The sequence below is a fragment of the Pecten maximus genome, chromosome 1, assembly GCF_902652985.1.
Source record: "Pecten maximus chromosome 1, xPecMax1.1, whole genome shotgun sequence".
In the NCBI taxonomy this organism is placed as follows: Eukaryota; Metazoa; Mollusca; class Bivalvia; order Pectinida; family Pectinidae; genus Pecten; species Pecten maximus.
The window spans coordinates 19,514,850-19,533,857 of NC_047015.1; the positions used below are offsets into that span (position 1 = coordinate 19,514,850).

Consider the following 19,008-nt stretch of genomic DNA (forward strand, 5'->3'; position numbering starts at 1 on the left):
ACATGTCTATGTAGACTGTTGACCTCTCACATATCTATGTAGACTGTTGACCTCTCACATATCTATGTAGACTGTTGACCTCTCACACATATCTATGTAGACTGTTGACCTCTCTCACATATCAATGCAGACTGTTGACCTCTCTCACATTTCTATGTAGACTGTTGGCCTCTCACATATCTATGTAGACTGTTGACCTTTCACATATCTATGTAGGCTGTTGACCTTTCACATACCTATGTAGACTGTTGACCTCTCACACATATCTATGTAGACCGTTGACCTCTTACATATCTATGTAGACTGTTGACCTCTCACACATATCTATGTAGACCGTTGACCTCTCACATATCTATGTAGATTGTTGACCTCTCACATATCTATGTAGACTGTTGACCTTTCACATATCTATGTAGACTGTTGACCTCTCACACATATCTATGTAGACTGTTGGCCTCCCACATATCTGTGTGGATTGTTGACCTCTAACATATCTATGTAGACTGTTGACCTTTCACATATCTATGTAGACTGTTGACCTCTCACATATCTATGTAGACCGTTGACCTTTCACATATCTATGTACACTGTTGACCTCTCACATATCTATGTAGACTGTTGACCTTTCACATATCTATGTAGACTGTTGACCTCTCACATTTTTATGTAGACTGTTGACCTCTCACATATCTATGTAGGCTGTTGACCTCTCACATTTCTATGTAGACCGTTGACCTTTCACATATCTATGTACACTGTTGGCCTCTCACATATCTATGTAGACTGTTGACCTCTCACATATCTATGTAGACTGTTGACCTCTCACATTTTTATGTAGACTGTTGACCTCTCACATATCTATGTAGGCTGTTGACCTCTCACATATCTGTAGACTGTTGACCTCTCTCACATATCTATGTAGACTGTTGACCTCTCACATGTCTATGTAGACTGTTGACCTCTCACATATCTATGTAGACTGTTGACCTTTCACATATCTATGTAGACTGTTGACCTTTCACATACCTATGTAGACTGTTGACCTCTCACACATATCTATGTAGACTGTTGACCTCTCACATATCTATGTAGACTGTTGACCTCTCACACATATCTATGTAGACTGTTGACCTCTCTCACATATCAATGCAGACTGTTGACCTCTCTCACATTTCTATGTAGACTGTTGGCCTCTCACATATCTATGTAGACTGTTGACCTTTCACATATCTATGTAGGCTGTTGACCTTTCACATATCTATGCAGACTGTTGACCTCTCCCACATTTTTATGTAGACTGTTGGCCTCTCACATATCTATGTAGACTGTTGACCTTTCACATACCTATGTAGACTGTTGACCTCTCACACATATCTATGTAGACCGTTGACCTCTTACATATCTATGTAGACTGTTGACCTCTCACACATATCTATGTAGACCGTTGACCTCTCACATATCTATGTAGATTGTTGACCTCTCACATATCTATGTAGACTGTTGACCTTTCACATATCTATGTAGACTGTTGACCTCTCACACATATCTATGTAGACTGTTGGCCTCCCACATATCTGTGTGGATTGTTGACCTCTAACATATCTATGTAGACTGTTGACCTTTCACATATCTATGTAGACTGTTGACCTCTCACATATCTATGTAGACTGTTGACCTCTCACATATCTATGTAGACTGTTGGCCTCCCACATATCTATGTAGACTGTTGACCTCTCACATTTCTATGTAGACCGTTGACCTTTCACATATCTATGTACACTGTTGACCTCTCACATATCTATGTAGACTGTTGACCTTTCACATATCTATGTAGACTGTTGACCTTTCACATACCTATGTAGACTGTTGACCTCTCACACATATCTATGTAGACTGTTGACCTTTCACATACCTATGTAGACTGTTGACCTCTCACACATATCTATGTAGACCGTTGACCTCTTACATATCTATGTAGACTGTTGACCTCTCACACATATCTATGTAGACCGTTGACCTCTCACATATCTATGTAGATTGTTGACCTCTCACATATCTATGTAGACTGTTGACCTTTCACATAGCTATGTAGACTGTTGACCTCTCACATATCTATGTAGACTGTTGACCTCTCACATATCTATGTAGACTGTTGGCCTCCCACATATCTATGTAGATTGTTGACCTCTCACATTTCTATGTAGACCGTTGACCTTTCACATATCTATGTACACTGTTGACCTCTCACATATCTATGTAGACTGTTGACCTTTCACATATCTATGTAGATTGTTGACCTCTCACATAGCTATATAGACTGTTGACCTCTCATATATCGATGTAGACTGTTGGCCTCTCACATATCTATGTAGACTATTGGACTCTCTCACATATCTATGTAGACAGTTTACTTTTCACATATCTATGTAGACTGTCGACCTCTCACATATATGTATCTATGTAGACGTTTCACCTTTCTCATATCTATGTAGATTGTTGACCTATCCCTTGTCTAGACTATATCTATTAATATCTTGTTTCTTTCCAGAACTATGTCTGGAAGGAGAACTAGAAATGCTGTTACAGAAGTAAGTTTCTACAAATCACTTTGTAACCTGTTGTATTAACTGCCCCCTCTCCTTTCATCACCACCAAAGGCTTTTAAGCTCACTTTACATAATACCAAACTTTGAGGAAATTCAAAGCCAAGAAAGAGATCAAGGTACAATTAGACAACTCCCAGAACTAATTAACCTGTGACAGAATTGTTATTGTAGGATAGAGGGAGGACTATTTATAGGGATGATCAAGGCCAAAGAACACTGACTTTTATCAGTGAGCTGAATCCCCATAATAATCAGTATCATGAAGGGAAAAAACATGTCGCCAAACAACTAACACCAGTAAGTCAGCAACTATTTCTGTTTCAGGCACTAGTGAAAGGGGGACTGCCCGCCAATACAGTATCTGTAATTGCTGGTCTGTCCAATGATTATGCTGATTATGTTACCACTTATGAGGAGTATCAGGTAGGACCAATTTCAAATGTCTGCATGCACAGTGCTCAAAATATTAAGTATTGATAAGTTATTTTCAACATAAAATGTCATTATTCTTATTTTATCATTGAAGAAGCATCTTTCCTAACATGCGATCTTGCATCAAAAAATAAATAGCAAGTTGGATATTGGAAGTAAACTTTGCTTTACTTGACATTCAAAAACCAAAAATGGGAGATCATTGGCAAATGTTTGAAGAATTTTAGTTTCTGCAGGATATCATGCTTAAACATCCTTTGTTTGAATGTAAGACTGTTAGTTATCCTAAGAGTATTAACAAAAAAAGTGTTATGAATATTTTTGTTATATGAAATAAAGTAATCAAAGCTATAAGAAACAGTCATATACTTAGTAGAATAACCTGAAAAATATCAGTTTATGTATTAAAAATGTGGAACATGTTTACTACAGCAACAAAGATATGAGGGTGGATCCACTATATACGGACCTCACACACTGGAGGCCTTCATACAGGAGTTTATGGTACTAGCCAATGACATGACAAAGGTAAGCTTCATACAGGAGCTTGTGGTACTAGCCAATGACATGACAAAGGTAAGCTTCATACAGGAGCTTGTGGTACTAGCCAATGACATGACAAGGGTAAGCTTCATACAGGAGGTTGTGGTACTAGCCAATGACATGACAAAGGTAAGCTTCATACAGGAGCTTGTGGTACTAGCCAATGACATGACAAGGGTAAGCTTCATACAGGAGCTTGTGGGACTAGACAATGACATGACAAAGGTAGGCTCCATAAAGGAGCTTGTGGTACTAGCCAATGACATGACAAGGGTAAGCTTCATACAGGAGCTTGTGGTACTAGCCAATGATATGACAAAGGTAAGCTTCATACAGGAGCTTGTGGGACTAGACAATGATATGACAAAGGTAAGCTTCATACAGGAGCTTTCAAAATTACTTAATTTATGGCCAAATCTTCTCCCTTGTTACAATGTCAGTTTGATGTATCTGTCAGTGAAAATATTTGTGTACCTTTACAAAACTTTAATGCTTGACAAGGATTTTTTTCTTCCTTGACACAGCTGTATCTAAGGGAATTGTTTTGTCTGCCTGTACACAGCTGTATGTTTGACAGGAAAACATTTTGTTCCCATTTGCAAATTAAGCTATATTATTGATAGGGAACTCTTCTGTCCCTTCACAAAAATTTGTATCTGGCATTACTCTAATATTCAAACACTGTACATCTCCAACATTTGTATACTTGTTTTCTTCCCACAAATGAAAAGAGCAGCATCCTCGTAATAGTCTCTTTAACGAGATTGAAACTTACATACTAAACATATTGGCTGAGCAAGTGAACATTTTATCGGGATTCAATTAATCATTTATCTGATTTAAATGTTAAAGATAAAATCAGAAGCTCAAACTATTAAGGGTGATATTGGCATAAAGTATGTAATTTCTGGTATTGTATGAAATATACAATGGCTAATTCTTGAGATGTAGTACCTTTCGTAGTTGATGTCTGCCCTCTAAAGAGTGACAACTTTTAACATTTTCAGGGAGTGCCGTCGTCCCCAGGACCAAATCCTCCTGATTTGATCAGTAAACAGTTGGTATTTGTACCTCCAGTTGTATTTGATGCAGCACCACAGGGATTTGGAGCTCTACTATCTAAGCTGCTACCTTCCTATAAACAAGTAAGTTTCTCAGTATTGCTTGTTGTTGGAGAAATGTATTGTTTGAAGTCTATAACAGTTATTTATGACCAAAGGCAAGTGTAGAGATAAAGGAATGGTTATACTTGGTAATCATTGTTGTGAAATCATTGATGTGTCATTAACTGGTACAGTACTGCTAGGTACATATAGCTTTTGTATAGGCTGTTGTCATACAGACATGTGATATTTATGTAAATACACTTCCCCTTAGATATTTATGTAAATACCCGTCACCTTAGATATTTGTGAAGATACCCTTCACCTTAGATATTTATGTAAATACACTTCCCCTTAGATATTTGTGAAGATACCCTTCACCTTAGATATTTATGTAAATACCCTTCACCTTAGATATTTATGTAAATACCCGTCACCTTAGATATTTATGTAAATACCCTTCACCTTAGATATGTAAATACTCTTCACCTTAGATATTTATGTAAATACCCTTCACCTTAGATATTTATGTAAATACCCTTCACCTTAGATATTTATGTAAATACCCTTCACCTTAGATATTTGTGAAGATACCCTTCACCTTAGATATTTATGTAAATACCCGTCACCTTAGATATTTATGTAAATATCCTTCACCTTAGATATTTATGTAAATATTCTTCACCTTAGATATTTATGTAAATATCCTTCACCTTAGATATTTATGTAAATATCCTTCACCTTAGATATTTATGTAAATATCCTTCACCTTAGATATTTATGTAAATATCCTTCACCTTAGATATGTAAACACCCTTCACCTTAGATATTTATGTAAATACCCTTCACCTTAGATATTTATGTAAATACACTTCCCCTTAGATATTTGTGAAGATACCCTTCACCTTAGATATTTATGTAAATACCCTTCACCTTAGATATTTATGTAAATACCCTTCACCTTAGATATTTATGTAAATACCCTTCACCTTAGATATTTATGTAAATACACTTCCCCTTAGATATTTGTGAAGATACCCTTCACCTTAGATATTTATGTAAATACCCTTCACCTTAGATATGTAAATACCCTTCACCTTAGATATTTATGTAAATACCCTTCACCTTAGATATTTATGTAAATACCCTTCACCTTAGATATTTATGTAAATACACTTCCCCTTAGATATTTGTGAAGATACCCTTCACCTTAGATATTTATGTAAATACCCTTCACCTTAGATATTTATGTAAATACCCTTCACCTTAGATATTTATGTAAATACCCTTCACCTTAGATATTTATGTAAATACACTTCCTCTTATATATTTGTGAAGATACCCTTCACCTTAGATATTTATGTAAATACCCTTCACCTTAGATATGTAAATACCCGTCACCTTATATATTTATGTAAATACCCTTCACCTTAGATATTTATGTAAATACACTTCCCCTTAGATATTTGTGAAGATACCCTTCACCTTAGATATTTGTGTAAATACCCTTCACCTAAGAAGTACCTGTTATCATGATAGCATATCACAGTAGTAAAGGCTATTAGTTGGCTTAAGTAATGACAGATGGTTGATTCCTTTTGGGTTGATTCTAGTAGACTGAATGGTTAGGGTTGATTCTAGTAGACTGAACGTGTACGGTTGATTCTAGTAGACTGAATGTGTAGGGTTGATTCTAGTAGACTGAGTGTTTAGGGTTGATTCTAGTAGACTGAATGTGTAGGGTTGATTCTAGTAGACTGAATGTGTAGGGTTGATTCTTGTAGACTGAATGTGTAGGGTTGATTCTAGTAAACTGAATGTGTAGGGTTGATTCTAGTAGAGTGCATGTGTAGTGTTGATTCTAGTAGACTGAATGTGTAGGGTTGATTCTAGTGGACTGAATGTGTAGTGTTGATTCTAGTAAACTGAATGTATAGGGTTGATTCTAGTAGACTAAATGTGTAGGGTTGATTCTAGTGGACTGAATGTGTAGGGTTGATTCTAGTAGACTGAATGTGTAGGGTTGATTCTAGTAGACTGAATGCATAGGGTTGATTCTAGTAGACTGAATGTGTAGGGTTGATTCTAGTAGACTGAATGTGTAGGGTTTATTCTAGTAGACAATATCAGGTTTTTCCTCATGTGTTGATAATATTATTTCACCTACGACGGATGTAGGAAAGGCATTACAAAGGCGTTGCTTTTGTGGGAGCGGCATCAGCATTGATAAGGTTTTGTGGTTAGCTCAGCGGTTTCTGACAAAACTAGACCAACAAAACGTCAATCATAGATGAAGTATGGATAATAGAGTCTACTATACTTAAAATATTTCATTGATTTCTGCATTTTTTGGTTAAAAAATTTAAAATTGTGGGGAAAAAATCACTTTAAGGTTTTGCATTAAGCTCTTGTATATAAGGCTGTTTCTGACAAGCTATAAAAGCTGGATAGGTGTATCGTATGATGTAGCTGAACGCATTACACCCTTTATTGCCATTTCTACGATTTTTGTATTTTTGGGGGTAAAAACCTCAAATTTCTGGACTTAGAAGAGAGTGCTTTATCAAGATAGTTACAAAGTGGGACAGGCAACATATACAATTACACATAATTCTTGTATTACATATTTTGGTTATCTTCATTTACCTCCTCTTTTTTGATAATTAGATATTGTAAGCAATTTCAAATTCATTCAATTTTTAGGGCACAAGAGTTCAGGCTAAATTTGCTGCAGCCCATCCACGGAACAACAGACGGGTAAGTTACACTAGTTGTTAATCTAACATAAACTTGTTGACAGGAGGGAACATCGGACAATTATCATGTATTTGTAATACAATTTACTTTTTAGCTCACCGGTTACAAGTAACCAAGAGCCAATGCTGTCACTCTGGCGTCGACTTCCCAAAATTTTTGGAGTAAGTTTTTGGAAATCTTGGAAGTCTAAAAGCATACACTTTATGTCCTTCTTTTTTTTTTTTTTTTTTTTGCACTCAGAACTGAAAATATATATTTGTTTTCGACTTTCAGCTTGCAGAAATTATATTTGTCCATTAAACATGTTTTTCTCTCTTTTACACTCATGCTGACACTCATCTTACACACTTCATAATACATGTACACCTCGCTTTTACAAGGACAACAAATTGATATACATTATTTAGACGGAGACAAGAACACGAAACCAAAACCACCATACCGAACACATTATATTTATACTTATAATGACAAAACCCGACTCTCTGCCTTCAAACATTGCACACATGCAGAACAAAAAAAAACAAAACAAAACAAAACCTGTACAAACATATTTTGAGCAATCTTGGATATATGTATAAACAATAGAAATGAAAGAAGGATAACACAAATAGTTGAAACAAACTATAGACATAATGTACAAAATGTAAACATTGTAGACCCAATGCCGAGCACACTGACTGATATTCTCTATATAGTACACATTCTTACAATCATACTGACAACTTGGAATAAATCAATTTCGAACTTTTTTAGTCATATCATAATAAATTGTTTTTAAGTTCTGCATTAGCTGATGTCTTCATTCTCTTTTTGTTCTCATCATTGTGCTTGATATTTTTATTCTTCTTCTTCTTTTTTTATTCGTATTAATCAATTCATTATGTTTTATATCATACAACAATTTCCATATTTGATACATGAACATGTCTGATATTTCATTTACTTCACTAAAATACTGTTTTACACAAAATTGTGTAACAATGACATTTGTTGGTAATACTTAAGATAAAGCTTCCTTCTCAATTCGTATTTAAAAAGTTTAACTATATCCACATATTTAGTTCTTGTTTCACTGAGGTGATACCATTTGTATATAACAAACCCTATAAGTGATAAAAGGCTGTTGATATCGTTATAGGCTGTATAAACAATTTTGTACCCAATAACTATATACCTTAAAATCCTTAGATCGATAGTATAACCAAGTCTAATTAGCGATTGATTAACGTGATGCCAAAGTGGGTCAATACCACAACATTCAGTTTTACAAATTTCACAATTTTCATGTAACTTAATATTCCATCTCTTTAGTAAAACACCATTTGGAATAATATTATGGAGTAACTTCGAACGAAATATTTTCTCTTCATTTTCTGTTGTTAACAAGAATATAAAACGAAATAGATTTTTTAAAGTGTAATTATATGTTTCATTGATATTGAAGCATTCTATCCTTATGCCCTTCTTATTTGGTTTATACATTAATTTGAGGTATAGGAGTGATGTTATGGCAAAATCATGCAGAAAAGAATTGTGATTTTTTTGCATTTTATGATTTTGTGGACTTAACTTTTTGGGGTAAGTTTTTGGAAAGTTTGTAAGTCCAAAAGTAAACACTTTATGCCCTTCTTAATTGGTTTATACATTCATTAGAGGTCTAGGAGCGATATTATGGCAAAATCATACAGAAAGAAGTTGTGATTTTTTTGGCACTTTACCATTTTCTTGACTTAATGTTTTTGGCACCAAAACTCACTTTTAAGTTTTTTGGGGGTAAGTCCAAAAGTATACACCTATCATCCTTCTTATTTCGTTTATAATAAGAGATCAAGGAGTGATATTATGGCAAAATCATGCAGAAAATATTTGTGATTTTATTTTTGGCATTTTACCATTTACCATTTAATATCGCTCCTAGAACTCTAATGGATGTATAAACCAAATAAGAAGGGTGTGGACTTACAAGCTTTCCAAAAATAATCCCCATAATCTTTAAAGTGGGTTTTTGTGTCAAAAAATATAAGTCCACACCCTTCTTATTTGGTTTATACATCCATTAGAGGTCTAGGCGATATTATGTGACATACAATTTCAAAATGACATGCTTATACATACATAAAAATATGAATTCATAGTGTGATTGCTGCCATCGGTGAGTTTTCGCAATCATTGATTGTACTTGTTGTTCATGATAACATGAAGTATTGCCATGTTTTGAAAAACACTGCTGTACAGATGAGACCGTGTTGTTAGAATGTATATCTTTAGTGATGTGGTGCAGTAATTCCTGTCTATTCATTGTCACATCATCACCTTTTTTTTAACATTGACAATATATCATATTAGGCATACAATTAACATAGATTTAGAATATTCAGTTTAGATGAAGCCAAATGTTTTGAGTTGGAGTAATCTAATAATATAAATGGTGAAGTTAAAGTGATCTTTTTTTCATGATTTGATGATAATTCAATCGAGTTGAATATGAAGTTTGTTAACATGAAATTAATGTTTCAAATTGACATCTGATAACAGGTAAAATCTGCGAACCGAGTGAAGTTGTAATGGTTATCTCCCTTCTTTCACTGTTGTAAATTGACATCTAATAACAGGTATAACCTTCGACACAAGTTAAGTTGTAAGGGTTATCTCCCTTCTTTCACTGTTTGATACAGTTTCAGTGATAGTACACTGAACTGTTTATGGATACGACACAGTGGTCTCAATGATTAAACATTTGATGTTGTTTTGTAGGCTGAGGGGACATTCCTCACAGTAGAACATCTAGTGTCTACAGACAACTGGGAGGTGGTTTACAAGGACAGTCAGTGGTGTACTCAGTAAGTGCTGACAATCAATACAACAGATAAACACTTACAATTCTTTGTAGTATTTTTGCCTCGCCTTGATGAAGTTGTTATTCTATTTTATTTTTTTGGTGATGGTGTAAACATCAACATTAAGAACTTTTGCTTCGCAGGAAGTAATCAAGACAATTTAGTGATTTAGAATAGTTATAATTTTACTCTATTTTTGGGAGAATATCGGTAGCCCATTTTACAATTTGAAGCAGTTTTTAGTTATTACAATTGCCTTATATTTGTATGTCCATGGTCCATCTTTGGAAAACATTTCTTGTTATCTCTATTTCACGACTGTTGAACTTTGTTGTTGCTATTTCTTGAGAAGTGCTTTGTACATTACTGTAGGTTCCCCTAAGTCCATAGTTACGGCCATGCCATTAAATTTTGAGTCAGGAAAACAAAATGGCTGACAGAAAAATCTTTAAATTTGACAGTTGAAGTTTGTTATCATTATTTCTTGTTCACATCAAGTTCTTCTACCTATCAAATGATAAATATCAAATAAAAAAATCAGTCCTACATAGACACAAAAAAGACCATTCAATTGTGTGTACCAAAGTGCCTCTGGAATTTCTTGTTATTTTTCTAAATTTTGTGTGTTTGGGTCAGACTTTGTCATTTAGAAAAATGAACTTGGGAACAGAGAAATGTGTGAAATGTAAACATAGTATTGTGTAAATATACAGACTATCATACAGTGATACTAGATATAATGTATGAGATATAAACATAGTATTGTGTAAATATACAGACTATCATACAGTGATACTAGATATAATGTATGAGATATAAACATAGTATTGTGTAGATATACAGACTATCATACAGTGATACTAGATATAATGTATGAGATATAAACATAGTATTGTGTAAATATACAGACTATCATACAGTGATACTAGATATAATGTATGAGATATAAACATAGTATTGTGTAGATATACAGACTATCATACAGTGATACTAGATACATATGCAATGTATGCCATTTGATATAATGATTACTGCTGTTTCAGGTTCCACTGGGCCCGGACAAGAATCTTAATGAGGGAGAGTGAGGCTACCATTATATGGGATATCCCTGCTGATCAGGCTCCCGGTACCTACAGGCTGCAGTACTTTGGGGATTCCAAAAGCCTGTTTGGAGAAATCACCCCATTCTCAGGGAAAACACCATCCTTCCTTGTTACAGCTTGATATTATGATCTGAATTGAATGTTTTGTTACCAAACCTATTGTGTGATTATGTTGATAGCCTTTGTTTTCAATGGTTATGTTTTGAGTTATTTCCTTAATTTATATAGAATTATATGATGCATTTATATAGAATTATATGATGAGAGAAATGAGTTGTTTTACAGCAATGAAGGTTGGCAATAAATTGGAAAACTATATCATTGAAATTTTCATAAATATGATAGATTGTTCTGGAATGTTACAGCAAATATCATAAATATATTACTCCAACAAATCTATTACAAAATATAAATGTCCATATGACTATAGATACAATGAACCAGTGTATGGGATGCTGTGTTGTATTGATTGACCTTAATTTGGGGTGTAAAAACATGTCTTGCTGTAACATTTTTTTGGATACATATTATGTCATGTACCTGATTTTGGGGTGACATTTTTGTGTTGTAACTGACTTTAGGGTGACATCTTTCTGTTGTAACTGACTTTAGGGTGACATCTTTGTGTTGTAACTTGACTTTAGGGTGACATTCTTCGTGTTGTCACTGACTTTAGGGTGACATACTTTGTGTTGTAAATGAAGTTTGCCAGTGAGGACTCGTTTATCGGTGATAGACTGACTCTCGGTGATATAGCATGTGTTATAATTGACTTTGGTTTTGTAATTGTGTTTTATTTCCTGACTGATTTTGGGGCGATAATTGTTTGGTGTTGATGACATTGGAATGATAATTGCCTTGTGCTGACATTTTAACTCTCCTCTGCTGACCGACATGATCTGAGCTACATATGTGTTCATTGCTAAGGGTAGATATATACGAAAGGCAGAAAGCAGCTGATTGTGAATGAACAGCAGACAGAAAGCAGCCGATTGTGATCCTTAATTCATGTGCCTAAGAATGCTGTTAATCGGGTATCATTTCTCAAGTATGACCTACATTCCAACTCATTGCTTGTAAAGAAAGATTCACTCCCGCGTGTAGAGAACTTACTCCCGCGTGTAGAGAGGGATTCACGCCTTTCTCAGTAGCTACTCCAAATATGTCTGCCGGATATACTGTGCAAAGGGGGATAACTCCAAAATAGGGGAGGTCACTTGACACACTGCACAAAGCAACGAATAGATAAATCCTGAATGTAGTCGTATAATTCTTGTGCATACTGGAAAATGGAATTTCATATATGGGTAAAAAACTAGCCCCAAAATTAATAAGCCAGTCTTCATATGATAAATTAAATCATATTTTAGAAATAATTTTTAATATTGAAATTGGAGATAGAAATCATTACATTTTAGTTCAATGCACAAGACTATAATCAAGGATAAGGATGTACATGTATGGTATTAAATCACTGGTGATCAGAAATGCTGAGAAATGGTATCAAAATAAGTAAATGGAGGGCAGAGCGCGTACTTTGGCTATCTGACGTATTCTTGCGTACAGTGAAATATCGCACAACTAAACTGAGTTAGAAAGCGTATCCTATCGCGCTCATTAGCACTGACAGCAGACAAACAAGCCGACAACCGAATTACATGTACGATCTATTACAAAGTACAGGGGACAAACTAGTCCTAATACCATTATAGCGACAGATATATAATCAGATTAATCTTATTTGCTGTCAATTTCCATATGGATAGATATGTTGGATAATTAGCCTGTGTTGTATGACTCGGGATGCACTTCTATGAGTTATAACAAGACGTCAGGACTAATCAAGCGGAAACACTCGTTCCTCCTATAGGAGGAGTGTCTTCAGTCTCCAATACACTCCGTATCGTCAGGAAAATTATTATGAAGCCAGTTTCAATCGAACACTTATCTTAATTCTGGATAGTTCTAAGACAAGATGCACGGTAGTACAAATTTACAATAGGGAAACGCCAATAAACGATGGCATACACACCCAGCGCCAATTAAATTGTTAATCCGTAGTGCTTGACCTTAGAGAACGTTGGCGTCGTTATTAATACAGATTCGGATCTATTATCTGGCACGCGACTTGTGGTGACCTGATGCACAATTGTATTAACCTGGTAGTTCATAAGTCAATTGGACGGATATCCGATAAAACGGAAAACTGTCCAAGTAGTGTATAAAAACTTAAAATTATTATCGTTATATTGGAAATGTCAATGATAACCGAGAAAGCCTCGTCCTTCCTCTGAACAAACTCCACGCTATCTATTTTCGATACTGAGGAATGTTGTTTTCGAGAAAATGATATCTACAAATCAATATAAAGAATGCATAAAGGATATGATGATCACGATATGCACCCTTATGCCGTGCGATGTACATTGTATGTCACTTTATATATATAGTTTCTGTACTTGTATCGGTTGTAAACTCGCGTTATTGATTTATGGATGCTTATTATTTTTCTTTAAGTTTGCCACTACTTCTAAATGCTAGCATTAACTATTTTCTATTTCTTAGTTATTTTTTTTTATTTTTTATTTCTACTGAAGTTGAACTAACTGATGATGACATTGTCAGTTATTGGCTTGCTGCGGATCGGGGCTTTAGCAGGTGTTTATGAAGCAGGGAAATTAGACAAGAGGCCCAAAGGGCCTTAACGGTCACCTGAGATTTGAAATATTTCGGTCAACTAAATTGACCCTTTTTGGCCCCACCCATCAGTCCTAATGGGGTCAGTCTATGAAGAGTATTTATGATTCTAACATATAGTAGATAAGAAGATTTTTGAAATTTTAGTCAATTTGACCCTTTTTGGCCCCGCCCACCAGCCCCTGGGGGTCAACCAGGGCCAACATGTACATAACATCAAACTGTAATCCCATGCTGATAATTTGAACCAAGTTAGAATGAATTCCAATACAAATCCAACAAATAATAGTCAAAAATGTGATTTCCCTATATAAACTATAGTAAAGTTTACCCCCTCCCCAGGGGCAAACGTGAGACCCCAGGGTCATGAAATTCACAATTTTGGTAAAGCACCTTACATTTTTAAGACCCTTCCATCTATGAAGAGTATTTGATTCTACCATATCTGAGAGTAGGGATGAAGATTTTTGAAATTTTAGTCAATTTGACCATTTTTGGCCCCGCCCACCAGCCCCTGGGGTTCAACTAGGGCCAACATGTAGATACCATCAAAGTGTCATCCCATGCTGATAATTTGATACAAGTTAGAATGAATTCCAATACAAATCCAACAAATAATAGTCAAAAATGTGATTTCCCTATATAAACTATAGTAAAGTTTACCCCCTCCCCAGGGACAAACGTGAGACCCCAGGGTCATGAAATTCACAATTTTGGTAAAGCACCATAAGACCCCTTCATCTATGAAGAGTATTTGATTCTAACATATCTGAGAGTAGAGAAAGATTTTTGAAATTTCAGTCGATTTGACCCTTTTTGGCCCCGCCCACCAGCCCCTGGGGGTCAATCAGGGCCAACATGTACATAACATCAAACTGTAATCCCATGCTGATAATTTGAACCAAGTTAGAATGAATTCCAATACAAATCCAACAAATAATAGTCAAAAATGTGATTTCCCTATATAAACTATAGTAAAGTTTACCCCCTACCCAGGGGCAAACCTGAGACCCCAGGGTCATGAAATTCACAATTTTGGTAAAGCACCTGAAGAGCCTTCCATCTATAAAGAGTATTTGATTCTAACATAACTGAGAGTAGAGAAGAAGATTTTTGAAATTTCAGTCAATTTGACCCTTTTTGGCCCTGCCCACCAGCCCCTGGGGGTCAACCAGGGCCAACATGTACATAACATCAAACTGTAATCCCATGCTGATAATTTGAACCAAGTTAGAATGAATTCCAATACAAATCCAACAAATAATAGTCAAAAATGTGATTTCCCTATATAAACTATAGTAAAGTTTACCCCCTACCCAGGGGCAAACGTGAGACCCCAGGGTCATGAAATTCACAATTTTGGTAAAGCACCTGAAGAGCCTTCCATCTAAGAAGAGTATTTGATTCTAACATATCTGAGAGTAGAGAAGAAGATTTTTGAAATTTCAGTCAATTTGACCCTTTTTGGCCCCGCCCACCAGCCCCTGGGGGTCAACCAGGGCCAACATGTACATACCATCAAAGTGTCATCCTATGCTGATAATTTGATACAAGTTAGAATGAATTCCAATACAAATCCAACAAATAATAGTCAAAAATGTGATTTCCCTATATAAACTATAGTAAAGTTTACCCCCTCCCCAGGGACAAACGTGAGACCCCAGGGTCATGAAATTCACAATTTTGGTAAAGCACCTGAAGAGCCTTCCATCTATAAAGAGTATTTGATTCTAACATAACTGAGAGTAGAGAAGAAGATTTTTGAAATTTCAGTCAATTTGACCCTTTTTGGCCCTGCCCACCAGCCCCTGGGGGTCAACCAGGGCCAACATGTACATAACATCAAACTGTAATCCCATGCTGATAATTTGAACCAAGTTAGAATGCGATTCCAATACAAATCCAACAAATAATAGTCAAAAATGTGATTTCCCTATATAAACTATAGTAAAGTTTACCCCCTACCCAGGGGCAAACGTGAGACCCCAGGGTCATGAAATTCACAATTTTGGTAAAGCACCTGAAGAGCCTTCCATCTAAGAAGAGTATTTGATTCTAACATATCTGAGAGTAGAGAAGAAGATTTTTGAAATTTCAGTCAATTTGACCCTTTTTGGCCCCGCCCACCAGCCCCTGGGGGTCAACCAGGGCCAACATGTACATACCATCAAAGTGTCATCCCATGCTGATAATTTGATACAAGTTAGAATGAATTCCAATACAAATCCAACAAATAATAGTCAAAAATGTGATTTCCCTATATAAACTATAGTAAAGTTTACCCCCTCCCCAGGGGCAAACGTGAGACCCCAGGGTCATGCAATTCACAATTTTGGTAAAGCACCACAAGACCCTTTCATCTATAAAGAGTGTTTGACTCCACCATATCTGAGAGTAGAGAAGAAGATTTTTGAAATTTTAGTCAATTTGACCCTTTTTGGCCCCACCCCTCAGGCCCCTGGAGGGTGGGGACCATATAATTCACAATTTTGGTTGACCTTCAGCCATAGAAACTTTCTGCCAAATTTCATTGAATTTTGTTAAGTGGTTTTGGAGAAGAAGTCGAAAATGTAAAAAGTTTACGGACGCACGACGCACGACGACGGACAAAAGGCGATTGGAATAGGTCACTTGAGACTTCGTCTCAGGTGACCTAAAAATGTGTATCGATCAGTTTGCTTGCTTATAACTGAGAATATGATTTTTTCCTGATATGTGATGCTAGCTGGTGACAATACTGGTCGACGACCCTGTGTAAACGTTACGAAGCATTTTTTGAGCTCACCTGGTCCGAAGGACCAAGATGAGCTTATGCCACACCGTTGCGTCCGTCGTCCGTCCGTCCGTCGTCTGCCGTCCGTCCGTCCGTCCGTCAACAATTGACTTCTTCTTCATAACCACTGATCAGAATTTGATGAAATTTTGTCAGAAGCATCCCTATGGAGTGTGGACTCAAAATTGTACAAATGGTGAGGCTGACCCCCCAGGGGTCTGAGGGGCGGGGCCAAAAGGGGTCAATTTGGCTATATTAATATAAACGACTTCTTCTCTGAAACCAAGCAAAGGATATTGCTCCTATTTGCCTGGTAGCATCACTATGGGGTGAGGATTCAAAATTGTACAAATGGTTGGCTGACCCCCCAGGGGTCTGAGGGGCGGTGCCAAAAGGGGTCAATTTGGCTATATTAATATAAACGACTTCTTCTTTGAAACCAAGCAAAGGATATTGCTCCTATTTGCCTGGTAGCATCACTATGGGGTGAGGATTCAAAATTGTACAAATGGTGGGGCTGACCTCCTGGGGGCCTGAGGGCGGGGCCAAAATGGGTCAATATACCTATATTTATATTAACGACTTCTTCTCTGAAACCAAGCAATGAATATCACTCATATTTGCCTGGTAGCATCACTATGGGGTGGGAATTAAAAATTGTACAAATGATGGGGCTGACCCCCATAGGCCTGAGGGGCGGGGTCAAATGTGGTCAATTGGGCTATATTGATATAAACGACTTCTTTTCTGAAACAGAGCAATGTATATTGCTTATATTTGCCTGGTACCATCACTATTGAGTGGGGATTCAAAATTGTACAAATGACTGGGCTGACCCCCCAGGGGCCTGAGGGGCGGGGCCAAATGTTGTCAATTGGGCTATATTGATATAAACGACTTCTTCTCTGAAACCAAGCAATGGATATTGCTCATATTTGGCTGATATGATCACTGTGAGATGGGGATTCAAAATTGTACAAATGGTGAGGCTGACCCCACGGGGGCCTGAGGGGCGGGGCCAAGAGAGGTCAATTTGGCTAAATTGATATGAACAACTTCTCCTCTGAAATCAAGCGATAGATATTGCTCATATTTGACTGAGCATCCCTTTGGGGTCAGAGTTCAAAATTGTACAAATTGTGGGGCCGACCTCCCTGGGTGCTGAGGGGCGGGGCAATAACGGATCAATTTGGCTAAATTGATATGAACAATTTCTCCTCTGAAACCAAGCAGTAGATATTGCTCATATTTGACTGAGCATCCCTTTGGGGCCAGGATTCAAAATTGTACAAATGGTGGGGCCGACCTACCTGGGGCCTGAGGGGCGGGGCCAAAAGGGGTCAATTTGGCTAAATTGCTATAAACAACTTCTTCTCTGAAACTAAGCTATGGATATCGCTCATATTTGCCTAGTACAACCCCCTGGGTAGGGATTCAAAACTGTATACTTGAGGTATATGACAGAGCTGACCCCCGGGGAGCTAAGAGGCAGGGCCAAAAGGGGTCATTTTGGCAGAATTGATATAGACAACTTCTTCTCTGAAACTAAGCAATGGATATCACTCACATTTCTATGGCAGCATGGTCATGGGGTGGGGATTCAAAATTGTACAAATGGTGGGGCCGACCTCCCTGGGTGCTGAGGGGCGGGGCAATAAGGGGTCAATTTGGCTAAATTGATATGAACAATTTCTCCTCTGAAACCAAGCAGTAGATATTGCTCATATTTGACTGAGCATCCCTTTGGGGCCAGGATTCAAAATTGTACAAATGGTGGGGCCGACCTACCTGGGGCCTGAGGGGCGGGGCCAAAAGGGGTCAATTTGGCTAAATTGCTATAAACAACTTCTTCTCTGAAACTAAGCTATGGATATCGCTCATATTTGCCTGGTACAACCCCCTGGGTAGGGATTCAAAACTGTATACTTGAGGTATATGACAGAGCTGACCCCCGGGGAGCTAAGAGGCGGGGCCAAAAGGGGTCATTTTGGCAGAATTGATATAGACAACTTCTTCTCTGAAACTAAGCAATGGATATCACTCACATTTCTATGGCAGCATGGTCATGGGGTGGGGATTCAAAATTGTACAAATGGTGGGGCCGACCTCCCTGGGTGCTGAGGGGCGGGGCAATAAGGGGTCAATTTGGCTAAA

At 37.0% G+C, this 19,008-nt stretch overlaps 1 protein-coding gene across 3 annotated transcripts in view; it reads left to right on the forward strand.

Moving 5' to 3' along the window:
• The window catches only part of LOC117327142 (neutral ceramidase-like), a 155,626-nt gene that overhangs the window by 61,746 nt on the left and 74,872 nt on the right, over positions 1-19,008 (forward strand). For 2 of the 3 annotated variants that reach the window (XM_033883996.1, XM_033884002.1), the window contains exon 12: positions 2,549-2,588. In XM_033883996.1, coding sequence (XP_033739887.1) covers positions 2,549-2,588 — 40 coding nt within the window. Of the gene's footprint in view, positions 1-2,548; positions 2,589-2,930; positions 3,030-3,470; positions 3,567-4,588; positions 4,727-7,387; positions 7,442-10,198; positions 10,285-11,324; positions 11,703-19,008 lie in introns of those variants that run through there. The other variant, XM_033884010.1, reaches the window with a different exon arrangement.